The 25,491-nt window shown below is 43.6% G+C and overlaps 1 protein-coding gene across 2 annotated transcripts in view; it reads right to left on the minus strand.

Annotated features, from left to right (window-relative positions):
* Nucleotides 1-406: 406 nt before the first annotated feature.
* The window catches only part of HSF2 (heat shock transcription factor 2), a 38,710-nt gene continuing 13,625 nt past the window's right edge, over nucleotides 407-25,491 (minus strand). For both annotated transcript variants that reach the window (XM_077487019.1, XM_077487020.1), the window contains 7 exons: nucleotides 20,528-20,589; nucleotides 20,362-20,446; nucleotides 16,898-17,037; nucleotides 13,917-14,174; nucleotides 13,714-13,819; nucleotides 12,770-12,851; nucleotides 407-1,398 (listed from right to left, as the gene is read on the minus strand). In XM_077487019.1, the coding sequence (XP_077343145.1) occupies nucleotides 1,133-1,398; nucleotides 12,770-12,851; nucleotides 13,714-13,819; nucleotides 13,917-14,174; nucleotides 16,898-17,037; nucleotides 20,362-20,446; nucleotides 20,528-20,589 (999 nt within the window). In that variant the 3' untranslated portion in view covers nucleotides 407-1,132. The remainder of the gene's footprint in view (nucleotides 1,399-12,769; nucleotides 12,852-13,713; nucleotides 13,820-13,916; nucleotides 14,175-16,897; nucleotides 17,038-20,361; nucleotides 20,447-20,527; nucleotides 20,590-25,491) is intronic.

Genomic DNA, 25,491 nt, shown 5'->3' on the forward strand with positions numbered 1-25,491 from the left:
GGACAACATTCATGCCCTTTGGATATAATGCACTTCATAAAAGGTTTCTATGACCCGGTTATACTTGCTTTCATACACAGTCTCACATTCCGGTCTTCAGGGCTGTGTTCTGCCAGCACCTACATCTCATCTGCTTGACTAGTATTTATTTAAAATAGTCCTGTACTGATTACAGTGACAGCATGAGGGGCCAGCAACAAGACTGGACAGTTGCAGCTAACTGGGTTACCTTTTCTGGATAGAATACTGGCTGGGAGAGGGGTAAACACTAGTGTTTAGCTAGACATTATTTAACTAGCTGTGGTGTCTTGATCAATACACACACATACATATATATATATATATATATATTCTCTATCATTTTTTTTATATATCTCTCTATCAAAAAAAATAAAAAAAAAAGGAAAAAGAGGAACAACAGATCTGTTTATTGAAGTAAAACATGTCACGGCCGTAATAAAGCAACCGTTAGTAGTGCATGAATGGGTTTACATAACAGACCCACTGTATAACTGAACAGAAATGTTCATTGGTCCCTCAAAACAAAAAAACACACTAATAAGGACAGGCACTTTTGTTCCTAGCTCACGCTTTACCGATGTTCACACATATACTGTAATTCCAGCATACTGTTTATATACATAAATGCACTAACTGCACAATACTGATGCAGACCAAGGCACACTGCACTTCATATTCCAATAACAACCCAGACCAGCATAACAAGATGCTTGGTGTGTTTTTTCCTTAAAGAAAGTGCAGTTTTATTAGTGCTTGTGTTACAGGAAGAAGAATGTGTGTACACCACAGATCAGGTGTATATACATTACATATAAAAAGCAACATGGATTAAATGGGACTTTGGTGAGAGTTTACAACTAAAAGTAGGCAAAAGATAAAATAAGCCCAGATCATGTAACTATTGTTTAAAATAACTTGCCCTTAAAATCCAAACAAATCTAGCAGATTATTTTGTGCATAAACAAAAATGTGAAATTGCAGTGTCAAAAAAAAAAAAAAAAAAAAAAAAAAAGTTGCAAAAACATGAGAGAAAAACAGTACCAAAATGATACTTGAAATAAATAGTTCATCATTTTGATGAATATATACAGGCGTACAGTATCCCAGTTATTTAACTGTCCAATAGAGACATGTCGCTGTCCAGCGGTGCAGGTGCAAGTTCACATAAATAGAACAAAGTGGCTTCATTAGCCTCAGCCTCAGTCAGGGGCTCTAGACGCACCAGTTTACTCTGTGTGGGCTCCGAATCCAGACTAGATTCTAGAAAATTGTCCATATCGCTTTCCTTGGCAGATGGCACCTCTGACGTGAAGCCTCCAGTGTCCCCATCCAGAAAAGCCATGAGTGGGTAAGATGTGTATTGTACAAGCTGTTTGTCTACAAATAAAAAACACAAAAGATTAGAAACATTTTAAAATGACACTTCGTTCTTCAAATAGAATATTTTTAATAACTGCCGACATCTACATTTATGTTTACTACAACAAATGCTTAAAAGATGTGAGTCTCATCATTGAAGTCACTTACTCATAGCAACCAATAAGCTGGTTTCAGAGCCATAAGGTCAGTCTGTCATGTGCAATGCCATTTCCTGGCCCAGTTACAGTACAGTTCTGCATCAGAGCCAACAAAGCAGCTGGTATCTCTTTGCCCTTAGAATTGTCCTTTATAAATAAACTATCCACTAGCTGGACTGACTTTGCCGTTTGGCATAATGAAGTAAAAAGAAAACAGACTATTTAGCATTTTTATAGCCATTTGCTGCATCTTAGCTTAGCAAGGCTAGAAAGAGGTTTTAATTTGGAATCTTCTCATAGTTAAGGTACAAGATCCGGTTTCTGACCAAAAAAAAAAATAAATAAAAAAGGATTTTTAGTTCACGCAAAATATTTTCACATCACATCAAGGGACAGATTGTCTTCGTATTCATTACGAATAGGGTTATGCCGCCAACCTTCAGGTGATTGAATACTGGCAAACAAAACACACACACCTTCTGCATCTGATGAGTACAGAGGTTGGGTGGGGAAGGGACACTCTCCCCCGCCTCATAGGCAGAGCAGAAGGAACATACAGAGCAGTATTCTGAATAGATAAGCTCCCTCCTCTCACAAATATCTCATGCGTTAAGAAAACTTCTCATAAGTGATTCATGCCGATAACACTTAGAGCTTTGTATATAAGCAAGTAAAACACTACAGATGAACCACATTATCCAAGTATCCAGCATCTGGGGCCCAAGATAAAAAGACTGCCATTTATGCCCTGGTTGAGATGAAACGAAGACGCCTCCTTCGGTAAAAATGACAACTGAAGCCGTAGAACTACCTTGTCATGAGGAAGTACCAGAACTTGCAGGAAGAGCAGCCAATTCCAAAATTCTGTGAGCAGAATTAATGCCAACCAGAAAAATAGCTTTCCGAGTAAGGAGGACTAAAGAAATATCCTGGATGGGCTCAAATGGAGATTTCCGCAATAGAGAAATTACCAAGTAGAGGTCCCAGAGTCAGTGGAATCCTGGCCAGTGGAACAATATGCACTACGCCTTGCATTACTGGGAAGTGTGGAGAGGGGCAGAGCTCCGGAAAACTCTGGAGCCAGTTTTAAAATTGCCTTTTCCAGGCAAGAAAAATTATTGCACAGAAATGGGGGGAGGGGCACGCGTTTTTAGGAGGAAGCTGCAGCTTCTTCTGACACAGCATGATCTGAGAAAGCATGAAAAGGTACATGCTCTATACAGCCCCACAGTGGTGACTTTTAGGCATGACAACATTTACTTTTTAAAAGGAGACAATTGATAAGAAACTTAAAAATTCTTTAGAAATCTCCACTTTCCTTTCCCGCTGCAGGGATTTCTGTGGTAAAACAATTTTCACCCCTCACGGTGGGCTCAATTTAAGAAACCTTCAGGAACTCGGGCACCTTTTTAAAATTGGGGGATCCGCACTCCTGGACCCAAAATAGCTCCCAGCCAGAAGAAACTTATGGCTGAAAAAACCAAACGCATTGGATCCCGGGGTCCAGCTCTCTAAAAAGAGAAGCGTTATGGGCTAAACATAGTTTCTTCCACTACGAGGCCTGGGTACCATTCAATTCAGCCTAAAGAGACACTTTGAATGGATCCGGCTGCATAGCTAGCCCCAGCAGGGATTGCTCCAGTGGAGCTCAGCACAGCACATCTTTACATGTGACCAACACCTTAGACACTGGCGAAAAAAAAACGGAGGTACTCCCAGTAGTGTGAGGGGTTATATAGGGAGTGGACTTCCCGTCTCAGGGTGTGCCAGTGTCTGTCACCTGAAGGTGGCCTATAACCCACATAGTAATTTACTATGGCTCTGTGTCCAGTGATGTACAATTAAAAAAAAATAATAAGATTTTCAACATTTGTGGTAAATATTTTTTTAAATCACCTTACGATTTGTCTCTCAAGACTCTGGCTTCAACAGCCATGCGGTTAAAAACTGACCAAGGATGAAAGATCAGACTTCTTCCGCCAACATGTACAAAATGTCGAAACACCAAGTTCCCCTGGGCCAGGTCGGGCAATCAGAAGCACTGAAATTCCTGCCACTCGACATGTGAAGAAAACTAGGTAGTAGCTGTAACCGCAGGAGGGTACAAATATTAGGGAGAACTGGTCCCACGGAGTTACCAGAGTATCCACAGCAAATGCTTGAGGATCCCTGATCCATGAGACGAACCAATCCACCTTTTTAGTGAACCTGGGTGTCAGGAGGAGAGCCACATCCAGGGTGCCCCACTGGATACAAAGTTCCCTGGCCACCACCAGAAGAGGAGCCCACTAACCTGGAGACAGCTGAGGAAATCCACCTGTCAATTTACCACACCTGGAATATGGAAGGCAGACCATTGGGTATTACTGAGAAAATAGGATTTTTGTACTAACCGTAAAATCCTTTTCTCTGAAGGCCACTGACTGACACAGCTAGATTATTCTTGACCATAGGGTTGTTAAGCCACCTTCAGGAGAGGACTAGGCAGAACATGCTACACATGTACAAAAACAGAACTTTCTAGTTCCGCCCAGCTTCAGTACGTAAACAAGCAGTATAACTTTATCAATAGGAGGGGAGGGTGCTGTGTCAGTCAGTGAACTTCAGAGAAAAGGATTTTACGGCGAGTACAAAAATCCTATTTTCTCTTTCGTTCACTGACTGACACAGCTCCATTATTCTTGACGATAGGGGTCCCCAAGCAGTATCATAACGAGGGGTGGGAAACAGCATAAAAAAAAAAAAAAAAAAACACCTTCACCCACAACCAGAAGTGCTCCCTAACAGGGGAGTCACCACCTTATCTAGCCGCATCAGAACTTGCGGCTAACAATGCAACAGTGCATTATACTCAAAGGTAACTATTTTCTTTTCAAAAACAGGCATCAGGCGATGCACTTACATCCACTTTGTATAATTTGGTAAAAGTGTGAATGGACGACCAAGTAGCTGCTTACACACTTGATGTCGGAAAGCCCAAGTTCCAATTGCCCTGGTGGAATGGGCCATGACAAGAAAGGGGGGCACCTGCCCCTTCAAGGCATAGGCCTGTACCACAATCTGTCTGAGCCACCTGGAAATGGTAGCCGACCAGACCGCCATACCTTTTTTCGGACCAGCTACCGAAACGAACAATGAGTCTGACTTCCAAAAAGGGAGCCGAGGCAGACAAATACACCCTTAGAGTCCGGACCACCTCATTAGGAAGTGTCAGTTTAGGACACAGAGATGGTAACACAATGTCTTCATTGATGTGGAATGCCGAAACCACCTTCGGCAGAAAAGAAGGTTGCTGACGCAACACCACCTTATCCTTATGGATAACCAGATAAAGCGACTTGCAAGACAAGGCCACCAGTTCCAAAACCCTCCTGGCCGATGTAATGGCCACTAGAAAGACCACTTTCTGGGAAAGAGTCAACAAGGGAATTTTTCTGATGTTCTCAAATGGCGGTTTCTGAAGCACCGATAACACCAGGTTCAGATCCCATGGGGGTAACGGTGGATGCACCAGAGGAACTACATGTCGGACCTTCTGAACAAAGGTGCTCACTAGAGTGAGAGACGCCAGGGGTCACTGAAAAAAAATAAAAATAAAAAAAAAAAAGACAGCAAAGACTGACATTTGTCCTTTAATTGTGCTTAAAAGAGGAAATAACGCCTCTTAAGAAAAAAATAAATAAATAAATAAAGAGACACCCTGCAAGGCAAAGGCATAATGAGCTAGTATGCATAGCATACTAGCTCATAAATTACTTACCTGAGATCAAAGCCCCCACAGCGGTCCTCGGTCACCACCTCCGTCGCCGCCATGATACCCGGAGTGACTGCCGGGTATCGCGGCTCAGGCACTGTGACTGGCCGGAGCCGTGATGAAGTCACTCCTGCGCATGTGCGCTGGTGCCACCACTAACGGCATGATCGCCCTTAGAAACGGCACGCTCAGTGCGCCCAATGTCTACGGCGCATGCGCCGTCGACATCAGTGCAGCTATTCATGCAAATATCTCCTAAACCTTTTAAAGCCAATTTCTGGTCTACTCCTCGCTGCAGAAACAGCAGGATGCTGGAAAATGAATAGGTGCGCGGACGCCATCCTTTCTTCTCACACAGAGATGTATGCCTTCCAGGTACGATGATATAGCTTCCTAGAAGATTTCCGTGCTCTCAACATAGTTGAAATCCGATAGGCCTCGGTTCCTTAGCACCTGGCTCTCAACAGCCATGCCGTTAAAACCAGCGATGATAAAGCAGGATGGAGAATCGGACCTTGAAACAGAAGGTCTTCTCGAAACGGTAGTCTCCAGGGAGAGTCTGCAAATCGGGCGTACTAGGTCGGCGTACCAGGGGCGCCAAGGCCAATCTGGGACAATCAGAATTACCGGAATCCCCTCGGTCTCCACTCTGAAGCAGACGTGGTAGTAGCTTTAAACAGGAAAAACGTAGATCAGTCGATACTGACCCCACGGAACCACCAACACGTCTGACACATCTGCCCAAGAATCTCGTGCTGGATACGAATCTTAGCACCTTCCGATTGGAGACAGGAAGCCAGGAGATCCACGTCTGGTGTGCCCGACCGCAGGCACAGTAGCCTGAACACCTCCAGATGCAGCGCCCATTCCACTGGGTCCAGCATCTGGCGACTTAGGTAGTCCGTCTGCCAGTTTTCCACTCCCGGGATGTAAATGGCTGGTACATGTCGCTCTGCCCACTGAAGGATGTGAGCGACCTCCCGTGCTGCAGCCAAGCTTCTTGTTCCTCCTTGATGATTGACATATGCCACTGCTGTGGCATTGTCTGACTGGATTCTGATCGGACGCCCTCATAGTCTCATCGACCATGTGGAGAGGCATAACCTGATCGCTCGTAGCTTGAGCACATTGATCAGCAACTTTGATTCCTCCCCCGACCAGAGGCCCTGGGTCGACTGTACTCCAAGTACTCCCCCCCCAGCTGGTCAGGCTTGTTGTGTTGCGTCCGTTGTGATCACTGTCCAATGTGGAGGTAGGAACGACTTCACAGACCGAAGTGTCGGGGATCTCAGCCACCAGAGCAGGGAGTCCCTGACCGGCTCACCCGAATCTGCCAATCCAGGGATAACGGAGATTTGCCCCATTTCGTCAAGATCTCCTTCTGCAAAACTCTGGTATGAAACTGGGCATACGGCACTGCCTCAGGAGGAGGCCACCATGAGCCCCAAGACTTGCATGCAGAAGCGTAGCGACGACCACCTGCGGTTCAGGAATAGTTTCACTGCAGCTCTGAGAGTCTGCAGCTTGTCTGAAGGGAGAAACACTCTCGCTTCCATGGAGTCCAGCAGTAAGCCTAGGTACTCCAAAGTCGGTATAAGCACCAACTTTTTTTAGGTTCAACAGCCACCCAAAATCTTGCAGGGTTTGCATGGTGACCGCCACATCCTCTAAATTCGAAGCAGAAGATGCTCTCAGGAGGAGATCGTCTTGGTAACCTACGATCGCGCGTTGTCGCAAAAACGCCAAATTGGAGCCAAATACCCTGGTAAAGGACTCGGGGTGCTGATACCAAGCCAAAAAAGGGAGAGCCACAAACTGGTAGTGGGCTTCCCCAACTGCAAAATAGCAGAAACCTCTGATGCCGGAGGCATATCGGTATGTGCAGGTACGCATCTTGGATGTCCAAAGATGCCAGGCAGTCCTCTTGAGGGAGTGCAGCTACTACTGAGTTAACCGATTCCATTCTGAACCTCTGTACCGTCACAAAGCAATTGAGGACTTTTAGGTCCAAGATTGTAGTCCCCAAAAGAAGGGGTACGTCCAAACAGATTGGAGTAGAACCCCTGGAATCTTTCCGACTCCGGAACAGGCGCTATCACCCCACGACTTAGCAGGTCCCTTAACGCCCCCGTGAGGGCCTCCCGGCGAGCTGGGAGTAAGGGTATGCTGGAGGGGAAGAATCTGCTTGGTGGCCAAGAGGGAATCAGTTTGCAGACCCATTGGTTGGACAGCCGAGAGGCCCACCGGGCTGCAAACTCCCGAAGGCGACCCCCCACCCATGTGACGGGCGAGGGCAAACCGGTAGCACTTTTGCTCGCAGGCTTATTGGGCTTGCGGTTCCAGGGACGCTTTTGTCCCTCAAAAGGTTATCCTGTCGGGCTGGGGGCATTTAGCTGAAGCCCCGGGCCCTTGCCTACGGCGTGGCTCCTTAGTCTTCCTGGTCTGTGGGAGTAAGGTACTCTTCCCACCTGTGGCATTCTTAATGATGTCATCCAACGAGGCTCCAAAGAGCCACTCACCAAGGAAGGGTAGATACGTCAGGGCTTTTTCAGATGCCTGGTACGCGGACCAGCATTTTAGCCAAATCAGGTGCCTCAGCACCACTGCTGACACTGAAGCTCTGGATAACAGGGAGGGTATCCAGGGCTGCATCACAAACGTACTTAAGGCCTTGAACTAACTGGTCTGCTAGTTCCACGCAGACAGAAGCCTGTTGCTCCCCCAATTCGTGGTGTAAATTTTTTTTCCAACTCAGCAAGTGTCTGTGACACAAGTGCCGAGGCCAGTACTGGTCGCATTTCTGACTCCACAATCGTAAACAAGGAACGGGCCACTGCCTCTGCCTTCCTGTTCGTGGGGTCCTTAAATGCAGGAGTCCCCTCTACCGGGATCTTTATTTAACCTGGATACTGGTGGGTCCACGACCGGAGGAGCCGACCATTTTTTAAGAAGGCTCTCCTCAAAGGGGTAACGCACCACACTTTTTGGGACGGAAAAGGTCCGTTGCGGTCTTCCCCATTCCTTGTATATGAACTTAATCAAAATAAGTCAGATACGGAAAGACCTTAGGTGTACGGGCTGGCTTACGTGACCCAAAAGGGACCGCTACCTAAGCAGAGGGATCTGCTGCATCATGCACAGCTGTAATAATTGCTCCAACTAGCGCTTTGTTGCAGACCCGGACGAGGACTCATCCTCACTGTCTGATCGGTCATGGTCAGTGTCATCTGAAACAACAGAGCAGGGGCCACTTTTTACCACCTTTGCGCCCCAGCACCACCTCCATCCTGGCAACGAACGTATCAAGGACCACCGACAAAGCATCCAAAGGCACTGCACTGTTTGCAGACAAGCTGGTTGCAATTGCTGGGAGTTCGGGGGAAGTTTCTGAAGCCATGCTGACCCACACTGTCTGCCACCTGTGGGGACTTAGGACAGGTTGTCCTACCCTCCTAGCTGCTGCAGGCTGAGGGGCCCCCACCGTAGGACTCACCACCCTGACCGAGTTCTGCGTCATTCAGCTACTAGTGTCTGTGTCAGCTCCCAAGTGTTCTGAGTGAAAAACCACACTGTTCTGAGCCTCAGGGACAAGAGCTGAGCATAAAACCCGTGCTGGGTTACAACAAAATGGCCGCCGGGCATCCAGTATAAAAGGACATCACAGGGAAAATGGCCGCTGAACTACAGTAAAATGGTTCCTGACCATGCGTCCCACTGAGTCACACCAAACATGGCCGACAAACAACTGTACACAGAGGACAGTGAAAAAAAAGAGAAAATGGCGGTAGAACATCGCTATGGCGATCAGCATGTGCAGACCGCCAGACACCCAGCGGGGAGCCCACAGACACAGCCACCCATCCAAGGTGAGAGCCCCCCTGGCTAAGAGAGGGAGGAGAGGGACCCCCCGAATCGACCTCCCAGGGAACGCTCAGCTGCTCAACCCCGCCGAGGCAGGGAGAGCTGTACTTACCATCAGGGCGAGCTGGGTACATTCCATCACAGACCCACTCCCGAAGAGTACGGGGTGGCTGCTGGCCATGGCACACTGTGACTCAGACATCAGTAGCCTGGTCATATGTGTGCCCTGGAGAGTTGCGCTCACCGACCGCCCCTGGAGCCTGAGGGGCATGTCGTGGCCGACCCAGCGTGTAGCTATTGTCTGCACACGCTTGATGGCCAGGCTGGGGAGACTACAAGGATAAGAGTATCCAGCCTGTCACCTAGCCGGCTGTTGATAGCAGATCACAGGATCTCAAATCTTGCGCAAAAGGCAAACTTCTGCAAAAAAGATCCCAGGACAGACGGTCCCGCAGGGTTCCTAGGTCCATCACCTTCACTAGGCAGAAAAAAAACTGAAGCTGCAGGAAGCAGGCTGGGGGGTTGTTACTGAAGGGACCGCCCCTTGGGTGGAACTAGAAAGTTCTGCTTTTGTACATGTGTAACATGTTCTGCCTAGTCCTCTCCTGAAGGTGGCATAACAACCCTATGGTCAAGAATACTGGAGATGTGTCAGTCAGTGAACGAAAGAAAACCTTATTGGATGTTACACCTTGTCTGTGTACAAAACCTCATTTAAGTGATGATGTACAGGGAAGGATTTTAAATGCTGTGGTGGAAACCATGATCCAAATCCTACCCATCTCCAGGTGGACTTGGGAAACCGCAACTTAAAATACAACCTCAATTCCAAAAAAGTTGGGACAATGTGTAAAATCTACATAAAAACACAAAATGCAATGATTTGCAAATCTTATAAAGCCATGTTTTATTCAGAATAGAAAACATATAAAATGTTTAAAAAACCATTTGATGCACTGTATATTTTCTACTGTGATAACCCACTTGATTACTGGATACTTATACCCCCTTCCTGCCCAGGCCAATTTTTAGCTTTCAGCGCTGTCACACTTTGAATGATAAATTGCACGATCATGCAACACTGTATCCAAACAAAATTTTTATCATTTTTTTTTCACAGAAATAGAGATTTCTTTTGGTAGCACTTAATCACCACTGGGCTTTACATTTTTTGCTGAATAAAAAAACTAAAATTGAAGGGGGGGGGGGGGGGGGGGGAAGAAAAAAAAAAAAAAAAAGAAAAAAAAAAAAAACACATTTTTTTCATAGTTGGTTATAACATTTTGCAAACAGGTAATTTTTCTCCTTCACTGATGTGCGCTGATGAGGTGGTACCGATGAGGTGGCATGGATGGCAAATTGGAATAGGTGTATCCAAGCTACTACCTCCTGTGCAATGCCTGATGTGCCTCAAGAACACAGCACTCAGACCTGTGAAGTCTCTGTAAACCTCCATATAATCCATGCGCAACCAATGACAACTAATCACGGAAGTAAATGGTTGCTGAGATTAGCCCTTTACTCCGATCTGTGATCAGCCAAATCCAAAAGTACACGATCTCAGAGCGTGCGAGCAGCACGATTACGGGAGGACATCTATGGATGCCCTCCCAGGACTGGAAGCCCCCGCTGTAGCAGTCTTTTGGCTATAGCTTGGGAGGAAAGTGGTTAAAATATAGGCTTGTGAGATTTGGAAATCATTGCATTCTGTTTTTATGTCGATTGTACTTACATCACCAATTCCAAAAAAGTTGGAATGCTGTGTACAAACAACTTATGCAGGAAAAACTCAAAGGCCCTTTTAGGTCTGAGAGAAACCCTATCTTCCTTGTCCTCCACTGATTGCTCCTCTGGCAAGTATGCAGCGATGGTAGATGAGAATTCCTCCCTTGTCACAAAGGAACTGGGGGAGGTTGTTCCGGAGGTAGTGGAGACACCAGATAGGTGGAGGGAGAGATATGGAACAAACTTATGACCAAGATGATGCATGAGGGGGCTGAGTCCAGGTTCCTAACTACCTGAAAAAATAAAAAATAAATAAAAAAAAAACACCTAAACCCCAACATCCCCTCCTCTCTTCCATCGAGGTAGGCTCTGCTGAATTAATTCAATTTTAGGTCCTTGTTGGACACAGCGGTCCCAGCTAAGAGGGCATTGTGCCAGGAAATGCTAGTGCACTGAATACCCCAGAAGATTGCCCAATCCAAACCTGCCAATGCATCACCACCCCCACAAGGTGTGCGCGCATGCATATGGCCTCTAATACTTACTGCAATCAATAGTCAAGAAGGAAAGCTCTGCTATGAACCTTACTTGCACCATAAAGATCTGCTGCGATCCGTAAACCCACCTGGTAGACCCTGCTGTGGCCTTCTGTCCTAAGCAAACAGCTGCCAGGAGTTCCAATATGACTACTGCCAGGGCACTCCACCCGTCACATGCAGCTCAGCCAGTTGGAGTGAATGCAGAGAACTCTCTCCGCCTCCTGCATTTGGTGCCCTGGGTCCATTCCGACTGGCAACCTTTGAGGCCCTGCATCTAGGTACTATTCTTCTGAGTGTTGACAAGGTGTAAAGCTATGGATCTGCAAAGAGCCAGTCTCCCAATCCCCAAGATGGAACAGTTGAGAACTCCAGCTATTTTTGTGCAGACAGTTGCACAGATGTGACCATAGTCTTTAGAAAAAAAACACAAAAAAAACAAAAAACAAAAAAACACTGAAGCCCTACCTAACAGGGAGGGCTTATGCTTGTGGGAGGACTTCCTTTTTTTCCAGTGTCCAATCACCTGAAGATGGCAGCACAATCCTATTGACAAGATGATGATGCTCTGTGTCCCCTGATGTATTGTGGGGTCTGGACCGATTCTTTACTGTACAACTAGCCACATATATATCCTCCAACTACCGTGACCTCTCACTGTCTGCAACCCAGGTGATAAAAATCTAGTAAAAAAAAAAAGAGCACCAATCCTAAGGGGCCAAAACTTTACCATCAATAACAATATCAAATTATTACAGATAGTGGCTGCTGTGGACACCAGAAAGACTGGTGAACTACATACACCAAAAAACAACCCACAAAAAAGGCACAATAAGCTTCCTGCAATCAAATATAAAGGCACGTCTAAATAGATGTACATTTTCAAGCTGGAGGCCTTGAAACATTGTCTCGGCAGCAGGGGACAGTTTGCTCAACTTGGAAAATCGGTGTGCAGACATTATGGTTTGCCTCCCCGCTTGTGTAATTGAGCCACACACTCGGCAATCTATCAGGACTTACTCACTTCACAACTATACTGCTAACCGAGGGAGACACTATGATTTTTATAGGTGTCTTGGATGTGCAGTTACAGTTGTTCATTTGACTGGATATTAATTTCATTTGTTGTATCTTGATTTATCAAGGGCGAAGTCTGTGTTATTTCCTTACTAGCTACACAGATTATGAAGCTGCTACTCTGAATTCAATTCCAGTGATCCTTGCATGGACTCTACAGACTTGATGTACCTTTTTAATACCAAAGGGATATAAAAACAGAACATCTATTTAGAGAAGGTTTAATTGCAGGTAGCTTAGAATAAAAAATTACTACAAGCAATGCAAATCAAACAAACCTGATTTCACACCATCTGTATTGAAATGTGCTGGTCCTGGAAGAACTTCACTGTTTTTTGTCTCGATACCTTTGGTTTCCAACTACATCAAAAAGAAAAAACATTTTTTTTTTATAAAAACCACAATCTTTAAAAAAGGTAAAACTAGAATGCAGAATATAAATGAGAATACTACTTGCAAAGAGGTTAATGGTACATTCTATCTGCAAGAGACGCGCCTCTTGATGCAAATATTATTAAACCATACAGGTTTAGCAGATATTTATTTTACCCACAGGTAAGCCTTATTATAGGCCTACCTGTAGGTATAAATCACATAGCGGGGTATACAACCGCTTTAAAGATAAATTACAGGAATTAAGCTCCCTAGTAAAAAAAAAAAAAAAAGATGAAGGCACACTATGAGTGAAGTCCAACAAGGTGCGTGACACCTTCTATCCTTAGCTCTTATATTTACATCCGACAGCTTTATAGTACTCCTGGAAGGTAGCCATTGCTGTAGTTCTGGGAGAGTGATGCTGAGCTCAGAAGGCTCTGCATTTTGAACAGGAGAGATGCTGCAGCTGCTTCGCTTTCCCTTTACCCTGTCCAATCACAGGAGCCCTAGTATTAGGTCAACAGATTCACAAAATACAAAGGCTTCTGTAAATGGGAAACACAGGGAAGGAATGGGCTCTGTGTGCTTCTCTCCTCTCAGATCCCCAGAGTGTCTCTTGGCAAAGAAATACACGTCGAATGTAAAAAATACAGGTAAGCCTAAGAGAAGTCATGCAGCTCCTTGGACTTAAGTCGTAGTGTGCCGTCACTTTATTTTTTTTACAAAGTGGCTGAATTCCTAGAATTCAGCTTTAACTGAAATGGAGAAACACCCATTCTTAGCCCCTGTACATGCACACACAAAATAAAACATTGTGGAATTGAAAAAGAAATAAATAGCTTCATACATCAACTAGGAGATCTCGGTCTATGCTGAACTGACGTCCCGACAATAGTGCTTTGAAATCGTCTAAGGTGCAGTCAATGCTGTCTAAATAATCCAACAGTTCAACTCTGCAAATAAAATGAAAAACCAAGTTAAAACCATGTAGAGGATTATTCATGGTAGATAAAAAATGTTTAGCCTAGACAAATCATATATCCAACTAACTTTCCAAGGAGATTAATATTTTGCGAAAGGACACCGCTTTCATTAAGAATGGAATCCATCATGGTGACAGGGTCTTCTGCAGTAAGCGAGGACTGGTTATTAAGCTGAAGAGGACCAGATATTAGTGGGTTTGAGATGTGTTCTCGGACTGGGCTCAGTGGACCAATCATTTCTGAATTTCTATCGTCTGGCAAAATGGAGGCATCATCATCTTCAACATCATCCTCCACTATTACAATTTCAGGTGAAAGCCGGTCACTGAGGGGGGAGAAAAAAAATAAAATAAAAGTTAGGTTTTACCTTTTAAGAAGTAGGTGCCAAAAATCAAATCAGCTAATGCATGAAATGTTGAAAACCTGGTATGAACTTTATTGCATACTTACATAGGTCATAGGTTTTTTTTGTTTTTGTTTTTTAATGGGAGTCACTTTAAAATTAGACCTGTCTTGAAACAGAACCAAAATATGCTATACGCCAGGGATTACCTTACCATTAAGCATATATAAAGCTGCTTGGTCATGCCTTTCCAAAACCGCGGCTATGAATATGCAGTGGTCTTGACCTTTGTAGCTATAACAGTCTGCACTCTTCTGGGAATGCTTTCCAGAACTTGTAGGTATGTGCGCCCATTCAGTAATAAAACCATTTGCTAAGTCAGGTACAGATGTTGGAGCAGAGGACTTGGGCTCAATCAGGTTTCCCAAGTCAACCCAAAGGTGTTCAGTGAGGTTGGGGCCAAGGCTCTGTACAAGCCACTTAAATTCAATTCCAGACTCATCAAATCAGGTCTTTATGGGCATAGCTTTGAGCTAGTCATTCTGGAACAGAAAAAGGACTGTTCCATAAACTGTTGCCAGAATATTGAAACCGCAGTTATCTAACCGTCTATGTATGTGGTAGCACCAACAGTACTCATTGCTGGAAACACTTTTAGACTAGTTCACCTAGTCAATTAAAAAAATAAATCGAACACCAGACACCCTCTGATGCTCACTCTACTTACCTTTGGGTTTACTGCCAGCACCGCCAGAGCAGCTCCAGTAGTCCAGGGATTTCAAATTCCTGCCCCCTCCCCCATTTCTCAGTCATTGCTTTAGGATGGGCCAAATGGATTCTGCCTACTCACAAGTCTCCTATGGAACGTACACTCAGCTGCCCAAGCACAGCTCAATCTACATTCCAGCAAAGCACCTGTGTGCTGGGATGACTGCATTCCTACGTATATGTACAATAGCAACATCATTCCGTGCCAGCCAATGGGAGCCATCCCAACCCAGCTCCCAGTAGAAGCCAGTTAGATGCCATATCATGTCAGACCATTGAAGGAAGGCAAGTATAAGAGTTTAATTCCGCTTTAACCACTTCAGCCCCGGACCATTTTTCTTTTTGCGATTCGGCACTGCGTCGCTTTAACTGACAATTGCACGGTCATGCGACGTGGCTCCCAAACAAAATTGACGTCCTTTTTTTCCCCACAAATAGAGCTTTCTTTTGGTGGTATTTGATCACCCCAGCGATTTTTATTGTGACTGCGACATTATGGCGGACACATCGGACATTTTTGGGACCATTGTCATTTATACAGCAATCAATGCTATACAAACGCAGTGATTCCTGTGTAAATGACACTGGCAGTGAAGGGGTTAACCAGTGGGTGGCAGTGTAGGGGTTAAGTGTTCCTAGGGGTGTGTTACTAACTATGGGGGGCTGGGCTTTAATTTAGTGAACACTGATCTCTGCTCCAATCACATGGAGCAGAGATCAGCGTCACTAGTTGCTAGGCAGAACAGGGAAATTCTGTTTACGACGACATTTCCTCGTTCACCTGCCCAGTGAGACGATCGCGGGTATGCCCACGGCGACCGGACTCACGGGGGTCCCGACCAGCACGTGAGCGTGCCGCCGGCGGCACGCTTGCAGGGCGGCCTTAAAGATTGGACGTACCTGTACGCCAATATGCCTGCCCGTGCCATTCTGCCGACGTACATCGGCATGCGCTGGTCGGAACCGGTTAAGGACCGCCTCACGCCGATGTATGTCGGCAGAATGGCATGGCTGGGCACAAGCACGTACCTGTACGTTGCTTTTTATGTGCCCAGCCATGGGTCGGGAGCTCGCCGCTGGCGGCGTGCTCCTGACCCAGTCCCGTGCTCTGTAACCGTGGGACCAGCGGACCCGATTGCCACTGGTTTCCCGCGATCGGGTCACAGAGCTGAAGAACGAGGGGAGGTCTGTGTAAACAAATCTCTCCCCATGCTTCTCTGTGTGGCTGTCACTGATCGTCTCTTCCCCACGCCCCCTACAATAAAAAACACATAACATCTATACTGCCCCCTAGTGGTTAACGCCTTCACTGCCAGTGTCATTTACACAGGAATCAGTGCATTTAAATAGCACTGATTGCTGTATAAATGACAATGGTTCCAAAAGTGTCAAAAATGTCTGGTGTGTCCGCCATAATGTCGCAGTCACACACAAAAAATAAAAATATCACTGATCGCCGCCATTACTAGTAAAAAAAAAAAAAAAAAAAAAAAAAAAAAACTTTTGCGCAAGCCAATCAATCGCTAATTGCGATTTTTTCTACCAAAAATATGTAAAAGAATACGTATCGGCCTAAACTGAGGAAAAATAATTTTTTTTTTTATATTTTTTTGGGGGATATTTATTATAGCAAAAAGTAAAGAATATAGCATTTTTTTCAAAATTGTCATTCTATTTTTGTTTATAGCGCAAAAAATAAAAAACGCAGAGGTGATCAAATACCGCCAAAAGAAAGCTCCATTTGTAGGGAAAAAAAGGACGCCAATTTTGTTTGGGAGCCACGTAGCACGACCGCGCAATCGTCAGTTAAAGAGACGCAGTGCCTAATTGCAAAAAGGGGCTTGGTCCTTTGGCTGCAAATTGGTCCGGGGCTTAAGTGGTTAATGCAGTATTAAAAACATTTCAGAGTTGAAACACAAAGCAAAATTTTCACTCACTTCAGCGTGTCAGAAGAATGATCAGAATTTTCTTGAGCAAGTACATTTTTCTTTCCTTCTTCCTCTATATTGTCAGTTATATCAAAAATGACTATATCATCAGAAATCTCTCTGTTTAAGCCATCTCCCCTATGGGTCATCTGCAAAGTATTTTGAAAAGTGAAGCTTTAATATATATTCATATTACTGATAAAAATAGAGTGAGTACGTGAATGATATAAGCTAATGCTACTTAGGGACTGTGAGGTTTAAAGTGTGCAAACAAGAATGACCAAACAACCTGTGCTTACATTTTCATAAAACATAATTTTTCTTATATCGCACTTTAATACATCAGCCCCCAACAACTGTGGCTTTACAATACTTTAGTTTACCTAAATTAAAAAGATCAACATCAAGAAGTTTAGGATATCAATGAAAAATAAGTCCTGCCCAAACATTAGAGGCTCCTAGACTGGACCAACTAGATTCTAAATTCTGAAGGCCAAATATAATATTTGATTCCACTAACTGAACCCTTTTTGCTACAACCTGTTGCTGTGCTCACCAATAGATGTACAACATTTAGGATCTATTTACTTTCCAACTCATTGCAAGATGGGACTTTATCCATTTTCAAACCTATAATGTTTAAAGTGTAATCCGAGTAAAATTCTAACCAAGGCTAAACTCCACCCCAATTCCATCTACCCTGTAAAAGAAAAGATGCCTATACTTACCTATGTGACCAAACCACTTCCAGAATAGTTAAAGCGGAGTTCACTCAAAAGTGGAACTTCCGCTTATCCGTCTCTTGGAAGTTCAGCCCCCTCCTCCTGCCTCTGCACCAAATAAAAAGCGCGTGAGTATGAGGTCTCCTACCTCCACGGCCCAGTCTCTCGCAAGTTTGGCCCCACTCCTCCTGCACCAAATAGAAAGCGCATGCGCAAGAGGGGACCGGCTGTGAAGCTGAAAGGCTAAACTGCCGGGTTCCTTTAACAAATATGGCGGCGGCTGTACCCAACAGCCAAACCCGAAGCTTGGCAGATATTGCAGGCTCCCTGAACAGGTAAGTGTCCATACAGCAAAAGTCAGCATATGCAGCATTTTTTTTTTTTAACTACATCAGCGATTTTATCTGCGAGGCACCAATCAACTTAGCGTTCATTTTAGTTTTCCTCGTCTTCACATCACATCATTGTAGCTCATCTTTTACGTTAACCTTAACAATCAAAGACTTTATTCGTTCATACATATAAGATAAATATAATGCCAAGTTATCCTGCGCTATCCCTTGGATTTACCCCTTACCGTCCCTCGCCCTACTTCTTCACTTTATTTTACCCCCTCCCCCCAATCCCTCTCTCTTTTAAATCCATTCTGGGTAAAAGAAAAGGGGGCAGCAGCCCAGATCCTACCACAGCTCATCAGACGTCTGTTCTCAGTCGGGCCACCTCCTTTCTTTGTCCCTTTGTCCTCTCATCTATCCCCTCCCTCCTCCCTTTCTGTTCCTGATTACTTTCCCTCGGGGTTCTACTTTAGACCTCTCTTCCACCTTTCCATTCCCGTTGTTACTCCTGTGTTATCTCCTCCACATATCGCCATGACCCTTTAAATTTTTCCCAGAGATCCCATTTCCTGTCCCTCTCCTCCTTTATGGCTGATTCCTCGTCACCTCCCTCCCCACTTTCCATATGTTGTATTTCGTTTACCCGACGGATCCACTCCTGGATTTTAGGGCTTTCTTTCTCTCGCCAATTTCTCGGGATAAGACTTTTTGCAGTATCAAGTAATATAGGGACTAATGATGCTTTGTATTGATTTATTGTCTCCTCTGTCCCATGGAATAACACCATCCATGGGTCCTCTCTGATTACTTTTCCTGTAGCCACCTTTATTATATCGATTATCCTCTTCCAGTATTCTTTAATTATGGGACAGTCCCACCATATATGGCCCATACTCCCGATAGACTTACATCCTCGCCAGCACTCCGAAGATTGGTCGTTTCTGAACCTACTTAGTTTGTCAGGGGTGGCATACCATCTTGCTATACATTTGTAATTTGTTTCTATCAGTTTACTCCCTCCCCCCGCATAGTGGGTTAATGTTAGTATTTTCTTTCTGTTTTGAGTGTTACATTGCACCCCCAATTCTTTTTCCCATTTATTAATGAATGCCGGTTCCTCCAGTTCATCCCCCTCTGAGATTATTTTATAGATCAAACCAATATTTTTTCTTTTTTTTATTAATTTATCCTTTTGACATAATTGTTCAAAAGGTCTTAGTTCTTCTTTACTCCGTAAGGGATGAGGTAGCTTTAAAACAAACATTCGTAGCTGGAGGTACCGCCATTCATCAATCCTCATTAACTCTGTGTCTTCTCTTAGTGCTTGAAAAGTGCTTAATTTATCTTTTACTAAAATATCTTTTAATTGTGCATTATCTTTTAGTATCCAATTTCCCCCTATTTCTCGTTGTCCTGGTGAAAAATATTCGTTATCTTTCAAAAAAATCCAAGGTGAATTGTAGCCCCATTTTTTTTGCGTGTGTATTTGGTCCCATAGTTTAAAAACTTGTCGTGTGATTTTGTGTGTATTTGAACCCAGTGTCCTATACTGTGGCGGATTCCATATTATTCTCCCTAATTGTGTTTGAGAAAGCGTGTTTTCTATGCCTACCCATCTTTTATCGTTTACCTCTTTCGCCCACTCTACCACCCGTGACAAAACTACTGCCTTATAATATCTTTTTATATCCGGGGCCGCCACCCCCCCTTGTTTTTTCCCTCTCCTTAGTAACGCGAACGAGATTCTCGGTTTTTTATTTTGCCATATAAACTTCGATATTATCTTCCTTAAAACTACAAAATAGGTCGCAGGGAGTGCAATGGGTATCATTTGAAATTTATATATTATCTTCGGGACTAAAATCATTTTTACCACATTTATCCGACCTAACCACGAGAGGGGACTAGATGAAATTTTATTTATTTCACTCTTGATTTCCGCTAGTAAAGGGATATAATTTTTCAGGTATATTTTTCTTATGGTGTTCGAGAGGAGAACTCCCAAATATTTAATTTCTTTACGCCAGGGGAAGAAGAATTGTGCTCGTAATCTCTCCTCTTCTTGTTAGCATATGCAGCATTTGTAGCTGCTGACTTCATTTTTCGTCAGGAGGCTGAACCTCCTCCAAGTATACACTTTTCATTTACAGGGTGGATAGAATAGTTTTGGAATGGGGGTGAAAGCAGATTTAGCCTTAGTTAGAATTTTAAGTGTAGGAGCCCAGTTACACTCAATAACTAACAAATGTTAGAGAGGTGTGGATGTTTTGCAGTACAGACATGGATAAGACAGGCAACAGGTCATCGTTATAAACATGCCACACTGAAAATGAAGTGTGTTACTACTATGGCTTTGTTATCTGGAGTTCTAGTGCAGACAACCTGCACATAAAATGAAGATTCTACCAGAACTTACATGATGTGTCTCTTCAGCGGTTTCTTTAACCATTGTCTGTAAAATGGTGGATTTCTGAGAACTCTGCGTATTGAGAAGTAAAGGCCTAGAATACAGAAAATTGTTTAGTCGTTTTTATACTGTACATCACAGACCGATCTGAAAATATAAAAAGCATGCAACTTACTTTTTTCTCTTTAAACTCACTAATCGGTTATTCTGCACCAAAGTCACAATGAACTGCACAATCTGAGGAAAGAGGAAGAGGAAAATTAATTAAAAATGTCATTACCGGTTGACTACATTTTCAAGACAGCTCACATGAGAGGCTACATCTAAATTTGTAAAAACGCACGATCCACATTAAGATAAAAAAAACCTGGGCAAAGACCAAGACCCTCAGGCATAGGGTCCAAATTGATAATGAGAAACGATCAAATAAAAGCTGGTCCAGGTTGGGGCTTTTCAGATCTGGCTTTGTGATGCCCCAGCCCTTTCTGCTCATGACATGGCCCTGGTGGAATGAGCTTTAACATTGGTAGGTGCCAGGTGGTGCCATGGAGAGAAGGCCCGATAGACTTCCGGGATTAATTTCATGCATCAAGTGACTATTTTTTGTGACTCCCATGCTTTTTTTTCCTCCGACCCAAAAATAATGGGAAGGATGAACATGTTGGATGTACTCTGTGCTTTATTGCGAACGATGTATGCTAGTAAACATCTTCAAACTTACATTTGGGAAAATTCTGATTCCTTCACACTCTTTGATTCTCCGCAAAAAGAAGATATCCTAATCTCTTGCAACCTGTGGCAATCAGTTGTCACATTTGGTAGAAAAGCTGGGTCTAGCATGGATGCCAACTTTATCCAGTAGGACAGAGCAATAAGGTTCTGCAGAATAAAAAGCCTGAAACCTGCTGACCCTCCTAGTGGAGACCAGGGAAACTAAAAAAATAATTTTTAGAGTAAAACATCTTAGCAAACTGTCCTTCAGTGGCTCAAAGGGCTCTTTCAGAAAGCTTTGCACTACTACTGAGAGGTCCCATGTAGGGAACTTTTTCCTTCGGGGTCTTTTTCCTAGCTATGGCGGTCAGGAAGTATTTTATTTTTTTCTCTAGTTTTACATTTTTGCTAGAAGGGTTTGCTGGAATAATTGGTCCATCTATATGGTTATTACCTTTTCTCCAACTAGAACATTTCCAAATCTTCCCATAAATGTTAGTGGATTTCTTCCTACTATCCATAATCCTATTAATCACCTTTTCCAATAATCCTTTCACTCTTAGCAATTCTTTCAGGAGCTAGGTTGCCAGAGAAAGTTAGTGTATAAAACAGATGCATCACCTATCCTTGATGCAGGAGGTCTTATCTGCATGACAACTTCCAAGGTTTCACAATGCTCAGTTAATGCAACCCAGTCAACCATGCAATTTTAGGCCAAAAAGATGCCATTAGTAGAGAAAAATAAATTCACTGTCTTGTTCAGCCGGGACACAAAAAAAAAAAACCCCACTTGGATCTGATTGAAAACTTCCTGGTTCAGACTCCATGCTGCACAAATTTTCCTTGCTTATGAGATCAGCTAAGTAATTTAGATGAACGCCTGAGATGGACAAAAGATTTTCTTCCACAATTTGCATGAAATGTTTTGATCTCATGCCCGCAATAGTTGGAATAGGACACTGTGGTTATGTTGTCTGAAAGCACTGCGATATCACGTTTCGCCCTATCTTCCCTGCATGGCTACATGTGGGCCCCCCAACCCCATGTGCTTGCATCTGGGGGCTTGGTTGTGGTTGGGACGGTCACCATTTCCATGAATTGCACCATCAAAACTAAGGACTCTTGTTGGCCTTTTCAGACAGAGTATATAATTCTGGAGAGATCTCACGTGTAGCTGTGCCCATTGTACTCCAGGGAAAGCGGTCATCAACCCTAAGCCTCAGTTTCCAAATTGATATTTCTGAGCCCAGTGCTTTGCTTGTGATCGGCACCTCGCTTTTTCTTCCTTCCAACAAAATTGTTGCCTTCACTAAATCAGTGTAACCCAAGAATTTCACCTTTTGTACTGGCCAGAGTTTAGACTTCTCCGAGTTGATCAGCCACCTGAGATTTTGAAGGTGCTTGATCGTATAATCCACATTATGCCTTAGCTCAATATCGGAGTGTGCAAAGATCAACAGGTCGTCCAAGTAAGAACTTGCATTTTACATCCCATTCGATCTTAGGACTTAAGAGTCTCCAAGACCTTGATGAATATCTGTGGAGATAACAGGCCGAGTAGGAGTGCATTAACTTGGAAATAGAGGGTTTCTACTGGACCCTTCACAGAGAAAACGAGCCATATTTTTGACGTTTCTCTGATTGGTATATAAATATACGAGTTACTCAAATCCAGGGTAACCATAAATGTTCCTGGGGACAAATCCTTCATTGAACATATCAAGTCCATTTTGAATGTTTTTGTATATTACTGCTGCATTTACGGTCTTGAATAATAAGGCTTATCACTATTTGATCCAGCATCTCCTGTAAAAGGGATATCAATGCTGTAGCCCAGGTTGGTTCCCTTGTACAGAATCTTTCTGGGGGTCTGAAAAAAAAAAAACTATCCTTAATTCCCGAGATATCAGCTTCAGGATAAAAAGGATGGCCTTAGACTTGCTGCCATTGGGTGAGAAAGGCCCCTAGTCTCCAACCCCCAAACCCCGGGCTGGTACCTATAGTACCAGCCCCTTTTCAGCTCGTTTTCCTGAATCTTTCTACTGCTTCTTGAAAGGGAGAAAATTTATCTTCGCTGCCGTTTTTTAACAATCCTTTCTTCTTGTCCGCTGACCATCCTAGTACAGATTCAAGCTCTGTGTCGAGCAACAGTTCTCCCACAAAGTGCACACACCTTCGATTTGGATTCCAAGTTTCCCATCCATGATTTTAACCAGATTGCGCTCCTGGCTTCAGTGATCAGAACCATGAATCTGTACAGTGTTGCCTGCCATTTTGCAACACACCACAAGGATCCTAGCTTCCTGGGACTGCTAGCTATACATTCTGTTCCTTCTAGTTGGCTTGAAGGTGAACGTTTTAAGAAAATTTGTGCCCAGGACACCTTCTGGATATTCCAGTTGAACACTTTAAATCCATCCGGGGGCTCAATAAAAAGTTAGACGTGTACACCATTATATACTTTTTGCCTCATAAGAGGGTCGTTTTTTTTCCCCTCAGGGTACAGTTTCCTCTCATTCTTCCATACAATTATACTTGTCCTTTGCATATCAAATAATTTTCTCAGTTATTTTTTTGTTTCAGGTCTTCACATATACAAGCCCATAGATTTTTTATTTAATTTAAGGCAGGCATTAATGGCCTTTTACTATGCTTGCGGTATATGCTCACTAAATGTGAGCATTTTTCAGTTTCAATACATATTTCCTTATCTTGCTTATAGTTTTTACACATCTGCTCACTGATTTGCTATTGGTCTATGGTGCTGACAGCGATTGATCAGACAAACATTAAGGTGTATGGACCCTCCTTGTATTATCGCATGGGGTCTATTGTATTTTAATTAAGTCTTCCATACCATTGTAATTTTGCTACATACCCCACTTTGGATGTATACACCATTTTCAATCGGCCAACACATTAAGCCCCCGTTCACACTGGTGCAGCTTTGAAATTGCGCTACTTCAGCGCAATTTCAAAGCTGCACATCACTGCAATTTGCACAGCCGATTTCATTGCAGCTTGCGATTTCATTTAACAGAAGTCTATGCAAGTCGCAAAGGAATCAGTAAAAAAATAATGCAGGAAGCTTTTTCATAAATCACTGCAACATGAATGGTTCCATTGCCAGCAATGCAGTGTGACTTGTCATGCGATTTGACAGTTCAAATCTCATGGCAAGTCACACTTGTGTGAACAGGGCACAAGTTCATTTTTTCTTATACTGTACACTATGACGCACTGTGTGGTCTGGTGAGAATCCATTATCTTGCTGCACAGTTCATTTGTCACATGCAAATTGGTTTTATTTGTGCTCTGCATACTCCACATTAAATATCTCACAGTTCAGCTTATTTATAGAATTTGTATCACTTAAAGTATCCTTTACCGTTCAGGAAAAAAAAAACCCTGTCACTATCCCCGTTTTGGGACGTGTGTACCCAGCAGGACCCTGCCACCTAGCACAATGGTCTGAAGGAAAAAATAAATAAATTACTTTGTGAGCCTGACTGGCCAAGGAAACACAAACTGAGGCCCTGGTCTTTGCTCAGGCTTTTTATGGTAATGTGGATCATGCGTTTCCTGTTTTAGGTCGAGGAGTCACTCTCAAGTCGTCCTGGAAGAGGACTCGCGGGAGGGAAAAAAAAAAAAAAAAAACACACCACACACACTTGGATAACCCTCCTATTTCTATGTCTTAAATGTAACAAACCAATGGTAAATCTGTACTGCAATAAATTACGATAAATAAAAGGTCTTAGTGTTGTCAATGTGCACTGAGTAAATAGGTTTGATTCGCCATTTTAATGAATTTTATGCAAAGCAGTACATTAAACTGTCAACAAATTGTCAGAACACCTCAACACAATCACAAGCTGTGACTATATACAAACAGCTTGGTTCTGCCCATTCACAAGACCAAGCCCCCCCCTTTTGGATAAAGAACGGAAGGGTTATGACCCCTGTAAAGCTTATTTTTGCAATCTGTGTTCCATTGGGTGGGAGGGATTTCCCTTCAATTCCTGCCCCATAGCAAAAAACAGAAGTGAGGGAATTCCTTGGTTGTCACCAGAATGAATGTCCCCATTGGAAGATTCTTCCTCTATTCCTGTTGTGCGGATAACCTAAAATTTGGGGATTTTACTTTCAATAATGGTAAACCAAACAAGTAGAGAGGGTGAATCTCCCTTAACAGGGGCACAGGTATTCTAATGCCTCTTCACTGTATCCAAAACAAAAGTTTAGCATTTACTTATAGCTGAAGTCTCAGACACTCTACAGACAGCAAAATATAAAATGTAACACCTCAGTGGCCAATATAATTTATAAAAAAATTTTTTACCAAGATAAGATAAACCGCCACAGGACGGGAGACAGTAAAGACTCACCTAGCCTCCCATGCGACTTGTGCTGTTAAAAGCCAGCACA

This window comes from Lithobates pipiens, unplaced genomic scaffold (assembly GCF_037356315.1).
Source record: "Lithobates pipiens isolate NorthernLeopardFrog02 unplaced genomic scaffold, aLitPip1_a1.2 Scaffold_18, whole genome shotgun sequence".
In the NCBI taxonomy this organism is placed as follows: Eukaryota; Metazoa; Chordata; class Amphibia; order Anura; family Ranidae; genus Lithobates; species Lithobates pipiens.